The 22,991-nt window shown below is 41.8% G+C and overlaps 1 protein-coding gene across 1 annotated transcript in view; it reads right to left on the bottom strand.

Moving 5' to 3' along the window:
• Positions 1-12,466: 12,466 nt before the first annotated feature.
• The window catches only part of MDN1 (midasin AAA ATPase 1), a 548,987-nt gene continuing 538,462 nt past the window's right edge, over positions 12,467-22,991 (bottom strand). Inside the window, exons 101-102 of the mRNA XM_030199093.1 lie at positions 20,894-21,036; positions 12,467-13,766 (exon numbers count right to left, since the gene is read on the bottom strand). Of these exons, the coding sequence (XP_030054953.1) occupies positions 13,578-13,766; positions 20,894-21,036 (332 nt within the window). The 3' untranslated portion in view covers positions 12,467-13,577. The remainder of the gene's footprint in view (positions 13,767-20,893; positions 21,037-22,991) is intronic.

The raw sequence follows: 22,991 nt of genomic DNA, 5'->3' as shown, positions 1-22,991 counted from the left end.
TAGCTACGTCTTGCAAGGTTCCACGTTAGGAGTTACGGATCAAGAAAGGGATCTGGGTGTCGTCGTCGATGATACGCTGAAACCTTCTGCTCAGTGTGCTGCTGCGGTTAGGAAAGCGAATAGAATGTTGGGTGTTATTAGGAAGGGTATGGAGTCCAGGTGTGCGGATGTTATAATGCCGTTGTATCGCTCCATGGTGCGACCGCACCTGGAGTATTGTGTTCAGTACTGGTCTCCGTATCTCAAAAAAGATATAGTAGAATTGGAAAAGGTACAGCGAAGGGCGACGAAAATGATAGTGGGGATGGGACGACTTTCCTATGAAGAGAGGCTGAGAAGGCTAGGGCTTTTCAGCTTGGAGAAGAGACGGCTGAGGGGAGATATGATAGAAGTGTATAAAATAATGAGTGGAATGGATCGGGTGGATGTGAAGCGACTGTTCACGCTATCCAAAAATACTAGGACTAGAGGGCATGAGTTGAAGCTACAGTGTGGTAAATTTAAAACGAATCAGAGAAAAGTTTTCTTCACCCAACGTGTAATTAGACTCTGGAATTCGTTGCCGGAGAACGTGGTACGGGCGGTTAGCTTGACGGAGTTTAAAAAGGGGTTAGATAGATTCCTAAAGGACAAGTCCATAGACCGCTATTAAATGGACTTGGAAAAATTCCGCATTTTTAGGTATAACTTGTCTGGAATGTTTTTACGTTTGGGGAGCGTGCCAGGTGCCCTTGACCTGGATTGGCCACTGTCGGTGACATGATGCTGGGCTAGATGGACCTTTGGTCTTTCCCAGTATGGCACTACTTATGTACTTATGTACTTCCAAACACATGCGCCCTCAGCCCCGCCCCCCCCTACAGAACGCCACCCACATTCCACACTAAAACCAAACCAACCCCCCCCCCCCCCCAAAAAAAAACCCACCCAAACGGAAACCTCCGGCGCCCAACCCCCCCCTAAAAAAAACGGATAATAGCCCACCTGAGTGCCCAGCTGAAATCAGTGCCTACAAGGAGACCTCCAGACACATGCGCCCTCAGCCCCGTCCCCCCCTACAGAACACCACCCACATTCCACACTCGAAAAAAACCCCATATCTACTCCTACTGCCTGCCTGCAACGGATCCCTCTGGTTTCAACAAAAATACAAGTGCCTACAAATACCACATCAGAGTGCCCTGCTGAATTAAGATTACTGTATCACACTCACACGCAGAGAATCACCCCCTACCAGCCACAAAAAAACCCCACATCTAATATGGACAATCAGCATCACTCACTAACACACATACATACAACCAAACTGCCCACCACCCAAAATGCCACACACTGCCATGGACAGACAACATCTTGCTTTCACACTCATACACACACACTCCCTCCCCCAACCCCCTTAATACAAAAACTGAAACAGTAAAAACCTACATATCTCTCTTACAAACACCCACAGAATCCCATAATCCCCCCCCCCCAAAAAAAACACAAACACTCATACAGAACAACCCTACCCCACAAACACCCCCCCCACAAAATGGCACACACATCCAGACACCCACAACCCCCCTCAAAACCACAAACACTCATACAGAACAACGCTACCCTACCCCACAAACACCCCTCCCCCCAAAAAAAATAGCATACACCCACAACCCCCCCTCAAAACCACAAACACTCATACAGACTTTACAACTTAAAAAAAAAAAACTCTTTTCCTTTTAAAAAAAAAAATATATCCCTTAATATCAAACAGAAAAAGAAAACAAAAAAAAAAAACACATGCTAGCGCCCGTTTCATTTGTTTTGGAAACGGGCCTTTTTTACTAGTACTATAATAAAACTCACCCTCAACGTTCTGAGGACACTGACGTCAGTGAAGCCAAGCCCTGACTTCCTTCAAGAAGGTTCGTGGTGGTGAAGCCACCAAAGTTGCTCCGGGCCCTGCCCTCGAGGGCGGAGCAATGGCAGAACAACGAAGGGGTTGGCCAGGGAGGGAGGGGGGGTGTTGGTGACAAAAACCTTGCCAGCGCCCCTTTCATTTGCTCTGAAACGGGCCTCTTTTACTAGTATAAATATAAAACAATCATTATTGTTTTGTACACAATAGGAGACATCTGGATCTGTATTGCTATTAGCCGGCATTATAAGCAGATAACTAGTCTTGGTTTCTTGTTTTTGAGTTTCTCATGGTACCATAGACTGAGGGATTTGTTTTGAGAAATCCCATACAATGCTGTCATTACTTCAACTTTACATGTAAAAATGACTTGGTATTTAAGGAAAGGCCATTAATGTTCAAACAACATACCATTATAAAAGATAACAGAAAAAGACTAGTTTGTGGAATTTTTCTAAGCCGCCCTATACAGCTCTATCCCAATCCTATCACAGGGCCTGACTTGCTCAAAGGCTTCTTGCTTTTGGCTATAGGTGGAATAACTGACATGGATAAGGAGATCTACCTTTGAAGCAGTCAGTTGGAAGATTGAATATCCAAGGATTAAAAGGGTTTTTCAGAACAGATAAAAATTAAGGGGTCATTTAGCTAAGCTGCAGTAAGCACTAACGCATGCTTACATCAGGTTAAAAAGCACGACCGCAGAGCATGCTCAAGCATCCCGCAGTAGTTTTTCCATGTGCACGCATCTGTGCTAGAGCATGACAAGGGGACAAAACCTGGCCCCATCCCCGCAGGCCCTGACTGCATCCCCAAGGGCTGTCCTCATCTGCAGAAGCCTCCAACAATTATTACTTTACTAGTAAAAAAAAAAGCCCCATTTCTAATGCAAATGAAACGGGGGCTAGCAAGGTTTTCTTCTGTGTGCATGTGGGAGTGTGTGAGTCCCTGCCCTCTCTCTCTTCTCCTGTGCTGTCTGTCCCCTCTGCTCTCTGTCCCCTCCCTCCTCAGAGTTGAGTCCTTCAGTGTTGTTTCCTGCTGTGCTGTGTTTGTGTTACAGAGATAGTGAGGGCTTCTGCCCTCTCTCCCCTCCCCCCTCTGAGTCCTTCACTGTTACAGAGATAGCGATTTGATTTCATGCTTTGCTGTGTTTTCCTTCACTGTTTGTGTTACAGAGAGAGTGAGGGCGGGGCAGACACTCATGGGGAAACCGGATATCGCTCCCCCTTCACACTTCCGGCAGGAGGCTTCATTTAGAACATTGGTGGTGCCTTTTATATATATAGAGATATTTAAATCTTTTTATTAAAGTATAAAAAGGAACAATATGCTGTGCAACTGTTGTGTATAAATTACAAATAGAAAACTATAATAACAATGAGCAGCTATAATACCCACCACCACCACCCCTCTACCTTTCCAACCCCAACAATAGCTGACTTCTACTGCCCCAGGGAATCCTAATCCACCCAACATGTATACGCTGGAAGAGAGGAGACGTTTAAATATCTCAAGAGCATTTATGTACAGGAAGAGAGCCTTTTTCAAATGAAGGAGAGCTCTGGAATGAGGGGGGGCATACAACAAAGTTAAGAGGGAATAGGCTTAGGAGTAACCTAAGGAAGTATTATTTCACAGAAAGGGTGGTGGAGGCGTGGAATGGCCTCCTGGTGGAGGTGGTGGAGTCGAGGACTGTTCCAGAATTTAAAAAGGCATGGGATAAGCATGTGGGATCGCTTAGGAAAAGGTAGAGTTAGGGGTTACAGAGGATGGGCAGACTGGATGGGTCATATGGCCTTTTTCTGCTGTCATGTTTCTATGTTAAATTGTCCAGGGGTACAAAATACAACCTGTTCTGTATGCCCTAGAGGGGAGATTTTTTTAAAATCTATGGATGAATAAGAAGTCGTCAGCAACCTCAGAATGGTCTGTCTCTCCTGTCTTCCACAGTCCCTCCTGCAATGGAAGATGTCTTCTTGGAAGATGTGCTGGTAGCAGGATGTACAGAATTCCCCCCATGCAAATGTTGCTAGTTGTAGCCAGCATGTTTGCTTGTTTTTCCAAAAAATCAAAATATTGTTATCTGCATCACTCAAACATAGATAACAATCCAGTTCATTAACCAGCTTCAAAGTACAAAATGACACAAAGTTTGTCCCCAACCCCTTGGACTCTGTCCATAGCCCCAATCTGTTCCCACCCCTGCCCCATCCCTTGGTTACTGGGGGTCCCTGTGTCATTCTCTAAATCTGCGCTACATACATGCTAAAAATTTGTTTTTATTTTTTCACTCTGGGGGCAGAGAGTAGGAGCTACAGTGAGATGTTTGGCCATTACCTTGTGAAAACAACACCTCTTTTGTAGGTGAGCAGGGGATAGCACAGGTCACTTTAGTGCTGCTTAGTGAAAAGGCCACTAAATGAATCAACCTTTCTCCACCCTGCACCCTCCACCCTGTATAAACCAGAGATGGTAAGGGTTTACTGCCCCAAAGAGTGAGATTTACATCCACTTGCCTGAAGTGTAAATTTAGAAAAAGCTTTACATGTGTGCATCAAAAATAGCACCCACAGCTTGGTAAAAGGACCCCTCACAGCACTGAATCTGCCAACGGCACACACATACAAGTTTATGCTGATAGACTAGAACAGCATCTGTGCACACACTTGGCAGCCATAGGCAGCACAATGAGGTAGACCTACCACTATTTTAACCAACATCACATCAGTCAAACAGAGGCAACATCAGCAGCAAATGTCCAGGACAAACCAACGATGAGGAGGTGAACACAACACTGGTATGGCACACTGAAGATGGTGTATTATAAGAACACAGAGCTGATGCGGTCCTTTCAGTGAATGCATAATTAAGCTGTGGCTGGAAGATGGTGTCAAGGGCAAGTACTAGTACCATTGAGTGTAAGAAAGGTTTTGGCACACTTATGAAAATTAGAACTGTTAACATGTTCCCCTGGAAGGCCTGAGGAATTCCACCCCCCTTTTTTTTTTTTTTTTGGAGTGAAACAAAAGCAAATAAACCATCCCGTTAGCTTTGGCTTGGTATTTCCCCACATGACCAGGTCTTGCCATACTCAAAGCAGAATGCTGGACTTGATGCACTATCTTCACCCTATCCCCCGTCATCACTGTTGCTCCCTCCTTTCCAAAGCTCATGTTCTTCTCTATATTACCTGCTCTGTAATTTGTTCTTAATAATAGTCTCTACCATTGTGCCGGGCACTGACGTCAGACTCACGTCTATAATTTCCTGGATCTCCTCTGGAACTTTTTGTAAAAATCGGCGTTACATTGGCCACCCTCCAATCTTCCGGTACCACGCTCAATTTTAAGGATAAATTGCATATTACTAATGGCTCCACAAGTTCATTTTTCAGTTCTATCAGTACTCTGGGATGAATACCATCCGGTCCAGGAGATTTGCTACTCTTCAGTTTGTAGAACTGCCCCATTACATCCTCCAGGTTTATAGAGAATTCATTACGTTTCTCCGACTCGTCAGCTTCGAATGCCATTTCTGGCACCAGTATCCCACCCAAATCTTCCTTGGTGACGACCAAAGCAAGGAATTCATTTAATCTCTCCGCTACAGCTTTGTCTTCCCTGATCGCCCCTTTTACCCCTCGGTCATCTAGCAGTCCAACCAATTCTTTTGCAGGCTTCCTGCTTTTAATATACCTAAAAAAAAAATTTTACTATGTGTTTTTGCCTCCAACGCAATCTTTTTTTCGAAGTCCCTCTTAGTCTTTGTTAACGCTTTGCATTTGACTCAACAATCCTTATGCTGTTTCTTATTATTGTCAGTTGATTCCTTCTTCTATTTTCTGAAGGATTTTCTTTTAGCTCTGATAGCTTCCTTCACCTCACTTTTTAACCATGCCAGCTGGTCTTCTGCCCTCCGTTTTTAATACGCTGAATATATTTGGCCAGGGCTTCCAGGATGGTGTTTTTGAAAAGCATTCACTCCTGATGTAAATTTTTGACCCTCGCAGCCGCTCCTCTAAGTTTTTTTCACCATTCTCATTTTATCATAGTCTCCTTTTTTAAAGTTAAACGCTAACGTATTTGATTTCCTATGTATACTTACTTCAAATATCAAGCAGCCCCGGCACCATTTAATCCCGCACCAGAGCATGCGCTCCACTAAGGACTAGGTCTAGAATTTTTCCTTCTCTTGTCGGCTCCTGTACCAGCTGCTCCATAAAGCAGTCCTTGATTTCATCAAGTAATTTTACCTCTCTAGCATGCCCTGATGTTACATTTACCCAGTCAATATCGGGATAATTGAAATCACCCATTATTATTGTGTTGCCCAGTTTGTTTGCGTCCCTCATTTCCTTTAACATTTCTGCATCTGTCTGTGTTTCCTGGCCAGGTGGACGATAGTACACTCCTATCACTATACATTTCCCCTTTACACATGGAATTTCAATCCACATGGATTCCAAGAAGTGTTTTGTTTCCTGCAGAATTTTCAATCTATTTGATTCAAGGCTCTTCTTAATATACAATGCTACCCCCTCCACCAACTCGATCCACCCTATCACTACAATATAATTTGAACCCCGGTATGACAGTGTCCCACTGGTTATCCTCCTTCCACCAGGTCCCAGAGATGCCTATCATAACTAATTTTTCATTTAGTGCAATATATTCTAACTCTCCCATCTTATTTCTTAGGCTCCTGGCATTCGCAAATAGACATTTCAAACTATGTTTGTTGTTCCTATTTACATCATGCTCAGTACTTGACAGTATTAATTTGCAATCTTTTGCCTGATTTTTTATTTAAGGACTCCTGATCTACTACAGTCTCTTTTGCAACCTCATTATCAGGATACTCTGTCTTCCCTGTTTTGGTGATATCTTTGAAAGATACCTTATCCCGAACCATGCGCTTTTGAGCGACTGTCGGCCTTCCCCCTTTTCTAGTTTAAAAGCTGCTCTATCTCCATTTTAAATGCCAATGCCAGCAGCCTGCTCCCACCCTGGTTAAGGTGGAGCCCATCCTTTCAGAAAGTTGCCCAGTTCCTAACAAATCTAAAACCCTCCTCCCTGCACCATCGTCTTATCCATACATTCAGACTCCAGAGCTCTGCCTGTCTCTTGGGCCCTGTGCGTGGAACAGGTAGCATTTCAGAAAATGCTACCCTAGAGGTTCTGGATTTGAACTTTCTACCTAAGAGCCTAAATTTGGCTTTCAGAACCTCTCTCCCACATTTTCCTATGTCATTGATACCCACATGCACCAAGACAGCAGGCTTCTCCCCAGCACTATCTAAAATCCTATCCAGGTGACGCATGAGGTCCGCCACTTTCGCACCAGGTAGGCAAGTCACCAGGTGATCCTCACATCCACCAGCCACCCAGCTATCTATATGCCTAATGATCGAATTCACCAACTACAACAGCTGTCCTAATGCTTCCCTCCTGGGCACTACACTTGGAGACATATCCTCGGTGCGAGAGGATAGTACATCCCCTGGTGGTCAGGTCCCGGCTACAGGAGTACTTCCTACTTCACCAGGGTGATGCTCTCCTTCTAGGAGACCTCCCTCCTCCAAGGTAGCACAGGGGCTACCAGATTGGAGGTAGGTCTCCTCTATGTACCTCTCTGTCTCCCTCAGCTCCACCAAGTCTGCTACTCTAGCCTCAACAGAACGGAAATGTTCTCTGACAGCTAGGAGCTCTTTGCATTGGGTACACACATATGACATCTCACCAACTGGGAGATAATCATACATGTGACACTCAATGAAAAAGACTGGAGAGCACCCCTCTCGCTGCTGGACTGCTGACTTCATCTTAGTGTTTTTGAGTTTTTCAATAATTTAAAACTTGCTACAGTATTAAGGTTATTAGCCTAATATAAAAATGTCTTTTAGTTTATATAGTATATTGTATGATTTATATAGTGTTTCCTTCTTAGATGGTAATGAAATATATTTAAAACTCTGTACGAGTACTCCTTGTTCTACTACTACTATTTAACATTTCTAAAGCGCTACTAGGGTTACGCAGCGCTGTACAATTCAACATAGAAGGACAGTCCCTGCTCAAAGAGCTTACAATCTAAAGGACAAATGTACAGTTAGTCAAGTAGGGGTCATCAAATTGGGGCAGTCTAGATTTCCTGAAAGGTATAGAGGTTAGGTGCCGAAAGCAACATTGAAGAGGTGGGCTTTGAGTAAGGATTTGAAGATGGGTAGGGAGGGGGCTTGGCGTAAGGGCTCAGGAAGTTTATTCCAAGCATAGGGTGAGGCGAGGCAGAATGGGTGGAGCCTGGAGTTGGCAGTGGTGGAGAAGGGTACTGAGAGGAGGGATTTGTCCTGTGAGCGGAGGTTTCGGGCGGGAACGTAAGGGGAGATGAGGGTAGAGAGGTAATGAGGGGGCTGCATACTGAGTGCATTTGTAGGTAAGAAGGAGAAGCTTGAACTGAATGCGGTATCTGATCGGAAGCCAGTGAAGTGACCTAAGGAAAGGGGTGATATGTATATCGGTTCTGGCGGAATATAAGACGTGCAGCAGAGTTCTGAACGGATTGAAGGGGGGATAGGTGGTTAAGTGGGAGGCCAGTGAGGAGTAGGTTGCAGTAGTCAAGGCGAGAGGTAATGAGAGCGTGGATGAGAGTTCGGGTGGTGTGCTCAGAGAGGAAGGGGCGAATTTTGCTGATGTTAAAGAGGAAGAAGCGACAGGTCTTGGCTGTCTGCTGGATATGCGCAGAGAAGGAGAGAGAGGAGTCAAAGATGACTCCGAGGTTGCGGGCAGATGAGACGGGGCGGATGAGGGTGTTATCAACTGAGATCGAGAGCGGAAGAAGAGGAGAAGTGGGTTTTGGTGGGAAGACAATAAGCTTGGTCTTGGCCATGTTCAGTTTCAGGTGGTGGTTGGACATCCATGCAGCAATGTCGGATAAGCAGGCCGATACCTTGGCCTGGGTCTCCGCGGTGATGTCTGGCGTGGAGAGATACAGCTGGGTGTCATCAGCGTAAAGATGATACTGGAAACCATGGGATGAGATCAGTGAATCCAGGGAAGAGGTGTAAATTGAAAAAAGAAGGGGTCCAAGGACAGATCACTGGGGAACTCCAACAGAGAGCGGGATGGGGGTGGCATCAGGTTGTATGTGCCATGTACCTTTGTATTAGTGGGTTAGTGTGACTCTTTGCACGTCATAGTTTAGCTAGGGATTTATGTGCATTTACTTTAAATTATTCCTGTAATGAGATTGGCTTTGTCTATCTTATACCATGTTTGCTGCTATTGTAAATAAAATAATTGTCCTATTTTTATAATACTTGGGTGTGGAGTTAGTTCCTTCTATTATTTTGGCGCAGTGGGCTTGGATCTACAGATAAGGGGAATACATTTGTACCTGACACTTCTCTCACTAATGTTGGTTTTGTCTGGAAGCCATTTCTTTCAGAATTTATATAGTCAGGTACCCCAATAACACCCCAAAAAGAGCGTCATCTGTATTGTGCTTACAATTCAGAAAAATCCCAACATAACACTTTGATTTTACATGGCTCCTAAACTGTGGAATGAACTTTTTTGTAGGTTATGAGTTCTGAAGCAAATTAGATTAGAAAAACACTTAAACCCTACTACTATTTATCATTTCTATAGCGCTACTAGTTTCTTACTCAGTAAAAACAAATGTGTGAACAATAATTATTTTAGAGTTATGTTTTCAGTGATATTACTTATGTGGAATTGTATAAAATGTACAAGATTGTACTGATGATTGTTGTATGATCTATGTGATTTGCACCAAGATCTATTTAGGATCAAAAGTGAATAACCATGATTAAACAAACAAAACCACACTTATTTTCCTCTGTCCAACAGGATCCTTAAATCAGAAAAAAGGTTGAAACCACTGGAGTCACATAAGTAAAAGCTTCTTAGATCTGGGGACACTACAGCCAATCAGGTTTTCAGAATATCCACAGTGCTTACGGCACAAGCTAAATCTGTAGATACTAGAGACTACCTGCAAATTTATCTCCTGCATCTTCATTGCGAATATCCCAAAAACCTGAGACAAGACTAGGAAACTGACATGAGTAATTTTTGAATATATTTAAATGAGGCAATATGGAATTAATATATATGAATTTTTTGTTTTTCACCGTGGTCCTTAGAGAAAGCATGCAGTGTTTGCTTCTTATGCTTAATCCCACATAGGCCCCCCCCCCCACCCAAAAAGGAAAAGGAATAGTATTTCAGCAAATAGTAATGAAGCAGATATTGCTTTTCTCAGTATTATCCAAGTCAATGGATAGCTGCTTGTGACTCTGGGCAAGTCACTTAACCCTCCATTGCCTAAGTGACAAAATAAATACCTTGTGAGGGGGGTATATAGAACACTGCCCCTCACTTTTAAGAATGGTCCCTCAGGTACTTCGCCCAGACAGGAAGTGAGACAGGAGTGGTGGAACCAAAAGGACAGGAACTATAAAAGGCAGAGCTAGAGTGGGGTTAAGGAGGCCCAGAGGTGGAAGAAGTGATCTCCAGCATATGCCTTTGCTACATATGTCCAGCTACTATGACCTGGCTGAGGTAAGCCAACCTTTTCATTTGGACATTTGTAAACCCGGTTCTGAGGCCTGGCTGGTCCAGAGAAAGTGAGGGAGACACTTTACAAACTGTGTTTGGGTTGTGACAATCACAGATTATGGACTGTTTGGGCCTTGTCAGCCACAAGCCCATGTCAAGACTTTTTCCTCTGAATTAAAGAGATTTTACCTTTTTTGTTGCTGATCCTGTGAAGTAACAGGCCTCAAGCTTTATGAATAAAGTATTCCCCTTATTGCCACAATTTTGGCCGGCTGTGTTATTTGGAGGCCTACCCTCACTCACAGTATCACATATCTGTATATAATATGTAAACTGCATTGATTGTAACCACACAAAGGTGGTATATCAAATCTCATCCCCCAAAAATGCCAGCGCCATTTTAAATGCTTGTTATAACTTAATATGTGAATAAGATATGATGGTGACATTTTGTATTTGGACTATTGTGGAAAGTCTTTTATGCTAATGGACTGTGTGCACTTTGCAAGAGACCTGATGCAGGAAATTAAACGTGAATTCATATTGGCAATTGGCTCCTAACAAAAGATTTGAAGAAGCTAGAAGAATGGTCTAACGTTTGGCAATTAAAATTCAATGCGAAGAAATGCAAAGTGATGCACTTAGAGAGTAGAAATCCAAGGGAGACGTATGTGTTAGGCGGGGAGAGTCTGATAGGCACGGACGGGGAGAGGGATCTTGGGGTGATAGTATCTGAGGACCTGAAGGCGACGAAACAGTGTGACAAGGCGGTGGCCGTAGCTAGAAGATTGCTAGGCTGTATAGAGAGAGGAGTGACCAGCAGAAGAAAGGAGGTTTTAATGCCCCTGTATAAGACGTTGGTGAGGCCCCACCTGGAGTATTGTGTTCAGTTTTGGAGGCCGTATCTTGCGAAGGATGTTAAAAAAATGGAAGCGGTGCAAAGAAAAGCTACGAGGATGGTATGGGATTTGCGTTCCAAGACGTATGAAGAGAGACTTGCTGACCTGAACATGTATACCCTGGAGGAAAGGAGGAACAGGGGTGATATGATACAGACGTTCAAATATTTGAAAGGTATTAATCCGCAAACGAATCTTTTCCGGAGATGGGAAGGCGGTAGAATGAGAGGACATGAAATGAGATTGAAGGGGGGCAGACTCAGGAAAGATGTCAGGAAGAATTTTTTCACGGAGAGGGTGGTGGATGCTTGAAATGCCCTCCCGCGGGAGGTGGTGGAGATGAAAACGGTAACGGAGTTCAAACATGCGTGGGATATGCATAAAGGAATCCTGTGCAGAAGGAGTGGATCCTCAGAAGCTTAGCTGAAATTGGGTGGCGGAGCAGGTGGGGGGAAGAGGGGTTGGTGGTTGGGAGGCTAGGATAGGGGAGGGCAGACTTATACGGTCTGTACCAGAGCCGGTGATGGGAGGCGGGACTGGTGGTTGGGAGGCGGGAAATACTGCTGGGGCAGACTTATACGGTCTGTGCCCTGAAAAGGACAGGTACAAATTCAAGGTAAGTTATACACATATGAGTTTGTCTTGGGCAGACTGGATGGACCATGCAGGTCTTTTTCTGCCGTCATCTACTATGTTACTATGTAAAAGTTAAAGAAGTTATTTTTCACATGTATGATATATAAAAAAAAATCTTTTTACGTGAATTTGATGAAAAACAGACTAAGGAAGTCATTGCCTATAATCATTGTTGAACGGTTGATTATAGTAGCTGGGCATATTGATGATTATTTGAGACTTGATGCCCCCTAATATAGTTCACAATTACTAACTTTATACAAATATACAGTGTAAAACTACTAGCCCTGCACATTATGTCCTAAGAGGAAAAAGTGTTCTAATTTTCCATAAGGGATTGATATTACAGAAGGGTTTTATATCTGCAGGGAGTAGATTGTCACGTTATTTTCTCGATGGGTTTGTTTTCATTTAATCTGCAGCACCACTTGCTAACATGACATGTCACTGTTAACATCCCAAGCAATGCAAGCTGGATCATTAAATTGCAATGAAGATTAAAAATAAAACAGCCAGAAAAGACATGCACATGCTAAACAAACATAGCAGCTTTTATTAAGGGATTTTACTGTAAAGAATAGGCACAAAACAGGAAAAAAAAAAAAACCTCAAAGTCTGGCCCCTCCATATCCCCTAGTGTCCATCTTGCACAAAAGGGAAAAAACCCAAACTTCAAAGTGTAACAATTTTTAAACCGTATCACTGCATGGTATAATATATCCCAGAAAAATTCACTCATTCATTCACCGTAGGCAGCCGTGATGTCCTCATTAGCAAGGAGGTGGTGACCGATAAATTTCAAGTATTCAAGGACTTTCAATATTTGGTTAATGTAAGAACAGAACAAAACTTTACTTTTTATATAACCCAAACATTTCCTCCTCTATGAGAATCAGCTCCCACTGGGGGTCCAGTGCTATTAGCCTTCATATTTAGATACTAGGGGCTGTTCCCTCCCCCCCCCCTTTTTTGAACTCCTTCCCACCCAGCAGTGTCACTACTCCGAGGCACAAATTGTGGTTCCCTCTGGAACATGGCTCAATGTGCACTTATCCAGCCAGTAGATGCTGCTGTCGTGCAATGGCTTGAATTCCCTGGTCTTATGGGTTGTGAATACTGCACCTTTCCCTCATTTGATTAAAAAAAAAAAAAACAAAAAAACAGAACATAGCCCCATGTAGTTCACAGCAGTTGCTAAGCCCTTCCTTGACTACAAGATACCAGAACATCTCATTACCTTATGCAGCATTCACACTATAAAACCCCTCTTTACCCTAAAAAGGTACTATCACAGCAGTGACAGGCATAGTCACACATGGGACACTTGCACTCGCTGAATAAATAAAGTGAAAAAGGGGGCCTGTTTGTTTGCTTGATCATTGCATAGTGTCAATTTAGAACAGAGGTGACGATCCAGTAGTCTGCTTGTCTGAACATCAGAATACAGTCCAGCATCAACAAGGCTGGCCCACCATCCTCGCAAATGCTTCCACCTCTATCATGAGTGACGATGGCATCATATTCGGATCCTCATCCTTGGCTGGTGGGCAGTTATTTCTAGAGGTTCTACTGATGATCTGATGCAGTCACCAGCTCGAACCACTGTCTGAGGGCATCACTGAGTGTCTCTGGGAGAGCATTCACATCTCGCAAAACAATGTAGAATGGGAATGGGAATTCATCCATGTATGATCTGATCTCTGGCATTTCTCCTGGTCCTCCAAATATGGGCACTTTGATATCAAAGATGGAATCCTGCAAATGAATGCCATAAAATGTTAAAGAGTGGCAAGACGCCTCACAACATTAAGAAACACGAGATCCTCAATGATTTAAAAAAAGAAAAAAAAAAGTTATCTTTGGTGCACCCTTACCCTATGAGAGCAGTAGGGGGCTCCTATTCAAAGCAGAACTCAAGCTTGTAGTGAACTCACTGCCATACTAAAAGTGTTTATGCTTATTACAATTCATTATACACTGCCCTTCATAAGGAACATCAGAATGGTTTCCAATTCAATAGTGAACTAAGTGAAGAACCCAGTGAGATATCTTCTTCAATAGAGGTCTCCATTTTAGTGGGAGACTGCTGGAGGAGGTTGGGGGGGTTCATTTTGAGGAACAAAAATTCTAGTGAGCCATGGGAATGCTCTTATCTTATGCTTTGAATAAAGTGGGATATAAATTTTAAAAATCAATCAATCAATCTTACACCAAAGCCACTCACTAGCAGTCAATTCTAAAGTAACCGCAACATGCAAGAAGGACAAAGAGGTGGAGTCTGCTTGGTTCCTAATTAAGAGGAAGCATTTTTCACAAAGTAGTGTCCTTATCCTACTCACAACAAATCCTTGATAACTTAAATACTACCAGTAACTGGGTTTCATCTAGTAACTTTTACCCAAACCAACCTCCAAAACATTACAATTGTTTTGGAAACACAAAAAGACCTCTGCAGCAGGGTGGCTTATCTGTACATTTCTGGTGCTTGGATTGCATAAAACCTTCCAAAGACCAAAACATAATTCTCCCATTAAAGTTTGACACATCACTTTATCCCTTCTATGATTTTTTTTTTTTTTTTAAATCAAACAAGTCAATAACATGTTGGATGTTCTGAGAAAGAGAGGAACAGAAACCAGAAAAGCCTCAGGTATAGAAAAATTACATTAAGCATTCTAAAAGTCTGAACCCCAAACCTCTCACTATAGAGTCACAGATCTAAAAGGGAAAATCAAATAAGTGAGATTTGGTTCAGTTCAGACTATGGTGTGACCAGGATAATTTTCTCATAAGACTACTTTAAATTTATTTAGCCTGACCTGTGACACATCTGCTGAAGCTTTGTGTACATATTATGGTCAGTTCTCTCACTAAAGTGTATCATGGACATCATTATTACACAGTCTATTCTTTACTTCTCAAAGTTCAATTAAACCTTTCAGGATAAATGCAGGAGTGTGGTAGCCGTGTTAGTCCACTCTTAAGGTTATCAATAGAAATCAAACAAAATAAAACATGGAAAAGAAAATAAGATGATACCTTTTTTATTGGAGAAACAGGCCAGATGCTTAAGACAAGATTCAATTTACATAGACATCACATGAACAATACAGCCAGTAGGGCCCCCACCCTGGTGGGACAGCACTTCACAGAACCAGGACACTGTACCAGTGATTTCACAGTGAGAATACTGAAAGGTAACTTTAAAACCATACAAGAACGTAAGACCTTTGAAGTCAGAATGATTGAATATTTTAACACCCAACAGAAAGGACTTAACAAGGACCTGGGGTTCCTAGCCCATTATAAACCATAAAACTGTATGTCTCTGTTGATCACCCTCCCCTCACCTACCCAAACCCATCCTGTTAGAATATCAATGATATGCTTTGATGTCCCCATGCATACCTCCGACCCACCCCCATCCTCCCACCCTGTCAGACTGTCATAGTAATGCTTGAATGTTTTCACTTATATACACTGTCAGCTAGCACATTTGCTTATTTCCGATCTGACGAAGAAGGGCAACCTTCGAAAGCTAATCAAGAAATGTATTAAGTTATGTCCAATAAAAAAGGTATCATCTTATTTTCTTTTCCATGTTTTATTTTGTTTGATTTCTATTGATAAGGATAAATGCAGAAATACAAATAAACCATTTCCATGTGTCAATTAAACGTATACACCTACAATTTTGGGATGCTATTAAAAACTGAATTGTTTGCCACACTAGAGGATCAAAGTCCAGTACCCAGAACCAAACAGGCAGGAACTTCAAAACTTGTGCTTAATGCAAAGCTGAAATCAGCATTTTTCTCCTGTTCCACTGGACCCCCAGCTCACTTACAAACAAGGCTGGGATCCTGATGCCATAAGCCTTCATTCATATTCCTTGGTCTTCACTCCCAGTCCTCGAGGGCTGACAAAAGCAGATTTTTAGGATAACCCTAATGAACATACATGAGAGTGATTTGCATGCCTACTACCCTCATTATAAGGAAATTTCTCATATGCACATTAGTGATATCCTCAAAACCTGACTTCTTGGCAGCTATCTAGGACTAGGAATGAAGAGCACTCAAGGAATGTAACTTCCTTGAGTGTTCCCTAGTCTTTGTACTTTTGGAACAAGTAAAAACAATTGATTTACTTCTATTCGTTCTACATTATTCAGGATTTTGTAGACCTCAGTCGTATCTCCTCCTTCTTCTCTTTTCCAAGTAGAAGAGCCCTAACTAACCTCTTTAGCCTTTCCTCATATGAGAGGAGTTCCATCCCCTTTATCATTTTGGTCGCTCTTCTCGGAACCTTTTCTAATTCCGCTATATCTTTTTTGAGATACGGCGACCAGAACTGAACATAATACTCAAGGTGCGGTTGCACCATGGAGCAATACAAAGGCATTATAGTATTTTCTGTCTTATTCCCCATCCCTTTCCTAATAATTCCTAGCATCCTGTTTGCTTTTTTGGCCGCCATTGCACACTGAGCAGAAGATTTCAGCGAATTATCTACGACACCCAGATCTTTTTCTTGAGTGCTGACCCCCAAGGTGGACCCTAGCTTCAGGTAACTATGATTCGGATTATTCTTTCCAATGTGCATCATCTTGCATTTGTCCACACTAAATTTCATCTGCCATTTGGATGCCTAAGGTCTTCCTGCAATAATTCACAGTCCACACGTATTTTAACAACCTTGAATAGTTTTGTGTCATCTGCAAATTTAATCACCTCACTCATTGTTCCGATTTCCATATCAATTATAAATATGTTAAATAGCACCGGTCCCAGTACAGATTCCTGTGGCACTCCACTGTTCACCCTTCTCCATTGAAAGAAATTAATATTTAACCCTACCCTCTGTTTTCTGTCCAATAACCAATTCCTAATCCATACCAGAACATTGCCTCCTATCCCATGACTCTTTAATTTCCTCAGGATTCTCATGAGGAATTTTATCAAAAGCTTTCTGAAAATCTAGATACACTACATCAACCAGCTCACCTTTATCCACGTCTTCAAAGAAATGAAGCAAATTGGTGAGGCAAGACTTCCCTCAGCTGAACCCATGCTCTGTCCCATTAAACCATGTTTGTCTATGTGTTTCATAATTTTATTCTTTACATAAGTATTGCCATAGGGACAGACCGAAGTTCCATCAAGCCCAGCATCCTGTTTCTAACAGTGGTCAATTCAGGTTGCAAGTACCTGGCAATATCCCAAAACAATACATTTTATGCTGCTTATCCTAGAAATAAGCAGTGGATTTTCCCCAAGTCCATTCTAACAATGGCTTATGGACGATTCTTTTAGGAAGCTATCCAAACCATTTTCTAAATCTCACTAAGCTGCTTTTACTACATTCTCTGGCAACGAATTCCAGAGTTTAATTATACATTGAGTGTAAATGTGCCCGGCACTGATGTCAGGTTTACCTGATGTCTGTAATTTCCTGGATCACCCCTGGAACCCTGAGTGCCCCTTTTGCTTCTTGGTGAGCTAACAGTTCCATGGATTCCCTCACAGGCTTTCTTCTGATGTACCTAAAAAAGTTGTTACTGTGAGTTTTAGCCTCTGCGACAAGTTTCTCTTCATATTCTCTTTTAGCCTTCTTTATTGATGCTTTGCATCTGACTTGCTTCTTAATGTCTTCCTTTCGGTCCTTTTTCCATTTTTTGAAGGACAATCTTTTGGCTGTAATAGACTCTTTTACTTCAACTTTTAACCATGCTGGCTGACATTTGCTCTTCTTTTCACCTTTGAAAATACATGGAATGCATCTGGTCTGGGCTTCCAAGACGGTATTTTTGAATAATGTCCATGCTTGATTTAGTATCCTAACCTTTGCAGCCAATTCTTTTAGCTTCTTTTTAATCATTTTCCTCATTTTATTATATTCGCCCTTTCAAAAATTAAATAAAGCTACAGTAGATTTCCTTTGCGGGTTCATCCCAGATAGTAGCTCAAACTTGATCATGTTATGATCACTGTTTCCCAGGGGACCCAACACCGCAAACTCTCTAATTATGAACTGCACACCACCAAGGACCAGATCCAAAATGGCTCCCCTTCTCGTCGGTTCCTGAACTAGTTGCTCCAAGAAGCAGTCGTTTATTACATCTAGAAATTTTATCTCCCTGGCACTCCCTGATGTAACATTTATCCAGTTAATATTGGGGTAATTGAAATCAAAAGTCTTTCAAAATTCTACCTTGCATACAATGTGTTTGGGGGCAACTGTGGCAGGTAATAATGAAAAAAGTGGAGAAAAAAAAGACTTCAGAAAAATCGGAACTTCCTCATTTTTAAAGGACACGCCTTTTGTTTAATGAGGGAACCACTTCAATCATATGTCTTCACAAAACAAACTCCACTATATCAAATTCACAAAAACACTGCCATAGTGCCTCAACAAACACTGATAATGGAGACTAAACTTTCAAAAAAACATCACTTGGAATGGGTACTTATCTTAACTGACGGTATCTTCATAGTTCACTTAAAGTCCAGCCTTGTACCCAACATAATCTTGAATTCCTTATGTTGGGTACAAGGCTGGACTTTAAGTGAACTATGAAGATACCGTCAGTTAAGATAAGTACCCATTCCAAGTGATGTTTTTTTGAAAGTTTAGTCTCCATTATCAGTGTTTGTTGAGGCACTATGGCAGTGTTTTTGTGAATTTGACATAGTAGAGTTTATTTTGTGAAGACATATGATTGAAGTGGTTCCCTCATTAAACAAAAGGCGTGTCCTTTAAAAACGAGGAAGTTCCGATTTTTCTGAAGTCTTTTTTTTCTCCACTTTTTTCATTACTACCTGCCACAGTTGCCCCCAAACACATTGTATGCAAGGTAGAATTCTGAAAGACTTTTGATATTGTATTCCACTTATTCCGGATATTTTCGGTAATTGAAATCACCCATTATTATAGTGTTGTCCAATTTCTGTAAACATTTCTTCATCTGTCTGTTCATTCTGTCCTGGCAGATGGTAGTACAGCCCTACAAGAATACTCTTTCCCTTCACACATGGAATTTCTTCCTGTGGGCCCCTCCCAAGAGTCATGGAGAAAGGCAGCAAACAAATCTCAACTACTTTGGAGGAAAAACTAAGAGGAAGAGGGACACAGTACAACTGGGTTTAGCACCCTCGGGCCCTAAGAACTAGCCTCTCTTTTCTGGATTTGTGAGAATGATGGTATTGCAATCTGTAGCCACAAATCCAATAAAACCATGACACAGTATTGAATTTGTAAGGGGGGAAGGAGGGGGGGGGTTAGAAATAAAATGCTTCTCTGTAACTGTAGATGGATAGTTGAACGGCATGTTGCAAATTGTTTGGTATATATCTATGATCTTGTGTCCAGAAACTATAGTATGTTTAAGGAAAAGGTTTAATAAAGATGAGTTAAAAAAAATTACTGTGATTATAATATTTGTTCTAGATGTGCTCATTTCTTCTATTGTACATAACATTGTAAAAGGCCTATTATATTGCATTATATTGTCAGTATTTGTGCTGTTAAATGTGTACATTTTTGATACTGTTTTACAGTAGTTCTATTATTAGGTTTCAATTTACTGTTTCCAAGTTTACCTCTTAATGTATTTATGTTTATTCTTGGTTATTTTACTATTGCTATGCTGTTAACAAAATTGTAAGTTTTATGTTAAACTGTAACTGCTGTACACCGCCTTGAGTGAATCTATTCATAAAGGTGGTTAATAAATCCCAATATATAAATAAATAAATAAAAATAATTATATGCCAGATCTGAATGCCTGGCTCACATAATCCTTGACCTTGGGGGGTCATTGGAGGATCCTTTTAAAATTGGCTGGGCCCACAGGATGGGTTTTAAGAGTGGTGAAACCATACATCCTTGAGTAGTTATGTTCTGCTTCTTACATCTGGTACCTAAGCAGGCCACTTTGCAGGCTCTGCGTCAAGGGAAGATCCTGGAATATGACAATCGGAAAGTACTCTTGTTTCCAGGACTATAGTGCCAAAGTGCATTCCCAACGAAAAGCTTTTGTTCCCCTATGCACTGAATTACATCTACGGAAGATTCCGAACGCACTGCTTTATCCAGCGTGACTTTGGGTCTCCTATGACGGACAAATGCATTCCTTTTTATCAGTGGAGGCAGTGAAAACTTTTCTTCAAAATCTCCCAGCCAGTTTGGGAACTTAGGAAGCTACGTCTTTGTGTTTTGGACTCATGGGCAGACTAGCTAATCTGGACTTCTCGATATTAGTGTGTGTGTGGGGGGAGGGGGTTAAGTAGCTTCTTTCATTTTATTTCTGTCTTCTCTCTATTTTGCGTGCGAATCACAGATGATGGTTTTATATAGTCCCTAGTTTCTTGTTAACTCTTGTTTTACTCTTGTTGCTGTAATCTCTACTTTGTAGGTTATTTCAGGTTGGTAAGGTGGGGTTGGGTGGGGGGATGTCAGGATATAGGAGGGTTTGGATATAGGGTTGGGGGGGGGGGTGTAGGTAACAAGGGGGATGGGTGAAATTTTAAATATTTACAACAACTGTAGGATCCTGACTACTATTCTCTGTTTGTGTAATTTGCTGTTTTTTTCTGTCTGATGTTGTATTATTTGTCGTCAATAAAATAGATTCACACATTAAAAAAAAAACCATGACACAGTAAATTCCCTGGGGATAGGGATGTAATATTTAAGCTCATCACATATAGTTGTGGACTGATTATAATGACAATAAACAGCAAGGCTAGACAGCATATATGTAAACCAAAAACAGTTGCAAGTTTCAATTTCTTAGTGATGCTGACTGCATGGGCCAATATTGATAATGACTGCCTGGTGCCATAATAAATATATGATACCCAAGATCATCCATAACTCACCCTTGAGTTGGGATTATCCAGAACTACAAAGATGACAAAGATGTTGGCATTCTGGGCTGCCTGAACTGCTGCTGTGACTCGCTCCTTCCCTTCCAGGAAAATGCCTCGTCCATCAGACACGATCAGTAACAGTTGAGCAGTTTCTACAAATAAAGTAAGTTATTTGCACTGTAACAAGGACATTTCAAAGAGGAGTCAGAAAGATTTCAGGTTCTAACAGCCTATGGCTGCTGGGAAAAATTCTGCATTTACCTTAATTAGTAATACAGTACACTGCCCACAAAACAAGAGCATCACCCAACATTTGAAACCTATTTTCTAATACAAAAAATCCTTTACTGCATTCTATTTCTTTTTTTTTTTTTTTTAAAGAAGTTTTTATTAAATAAAGATCAAACATACAAATGTAACTGCAAGTATTCAGTCGGATACTTTCCAGGTTAATAGTATAACATCGTCAACATAGCTTTAACCAACTGTTTATATCCCCCTTTCCCACCCCCCCCCCACCCCTCCCTCCCTCCCTCCTATTGAAGTGCCACAGTAGAGTCCGGCTGTGCCAACCACTCCGTGTATGGATCCCAAACTCGATGATAGGGTAGCAGGCGACCCAGTCGCATTACTGCATTCTATTTCTTCTTAAAAATAATAATAAAGACCTTTGTTGAAGAATATCATTATGATGCAATTTACCAGCTACACAATCAGGTCATAACACTGAAACCTTTAAACAATGTAGCTGGCAAATTAAGCCATATCAGTGACATAGCTAAGACTGTAGAGACTCCAAGTGGAAAAACAGAGATGGGCCCCCTCTACAACCAGGGACATTTGCTATTCCCACTTAAGTTCCCCTCCACCTAGTCCCCAGGTCTCCTATGTGGAAGGTCTTTGATTTCCCATCTGCAGAAGAAATTTGCTGGGTTATCAGAACATTAAATATACTATTATGCTGCCGGACCCTTATCCCACTAGTTCGATACTAGTTAGGAATGAGGTGATCAATACCCCTTTGCACAATCTTCACTCATCTCTCAGGGCTGATGTAATGGTAGGAAGCCTTAGGAAGGCAAGTGTACACTCAGTATTGAAAGAACCCAACTTGTATGTTCTCTCTCGTAATCTGTATAGGTCCATCTCTAGTCTACTTTGATTGGCAAAATTTTAGAGAATATAAACCCATACTGACTAGCACTATGCTCTTGATGCACATGAGCATGGTTTACAGAAGTAGCATGGGGTAGACACTGTCAAGACATGCCTTTTTTTTAAAGGACTATTCAAAATCTGGAGAAGGGCAGTAGATCTATGCTCTGGTTTCTGTATATTTCAGCGGTCTCTGATTTTGTCCATCATAATCTGTTGTTGCAGCCTATGTGCTCAGTTGGGAAAGGATTGATAGTGCTCAGATGGGATAGGATTAATAGTATTACTGTGGTTCTGTTCATACCTGTCAGACCATGAACAACAAATCTAGGTGAGCAGTTTAACCTCGTCTTGATACAGACTGGAAATAGGGGTCACGTAGGGTTTGGCTCTGTCCTATTGCTGATTCTTTACCTGCAGCCATTATTTAATCTCATTCAGTCCTATGCTGTTTATTACCACCTTTATTATGATTATCAAAGTATTCAGTCCCCAGCTCTAGTAGGCTACGTTTTGGGTGTCACTCAGTAGTTCAGGCAACATAGGCTGACTCAACTAATTCAAAATTGAGGTTCTGGTTGTCTCTCGTGACACTGATTTTGTGGCACTAACGTGCTTAAGGTTGGCAACATTCTTGAGACTGTGAAACTAGAGTTCAGGTACTTGGGAGTGATCCTGGATACCAGACTGTGTATGTAAAGTAGAGCTTGAACAAAACCATGATCTTCGGTTTTGACCAAAACCAAATCCACAACAAAATTGGCTGCTCAGTTTTGGCAGAAAACCAAGCCAAAAATGAAATGGGCCAGGCTCAGCTCTCCCCCACCCCTCTTGGAGTCACCCATCAAGTCAGCTTTACCGTCCCCTTCCCGGGCCTACCTTAGGTGCCCTGATGGTCTAGTGGCCTAACTGGGGCAAGAGCAATTCAGTCTCTCTCGCCCCGGCCATTTCT

The sequence above is a fragment of the Microcaecilia unicolor genome, chromosome 3, assembly GCF_901765095.1.
Source record: "Microcaecilia unicolor chromosome 3, aMicUni1.1, whole genome shotgun sequence".
Lineage (NCBI taxonomy): Eukaryota > Metazoa > Chordata > Amphibia > Gymnophiona > Siphonopidae > Microcaecilia > Microcaecilia unicolor.
This window is presented reverse-complemented; position numbering and strand designations above follow the sequence as displayed.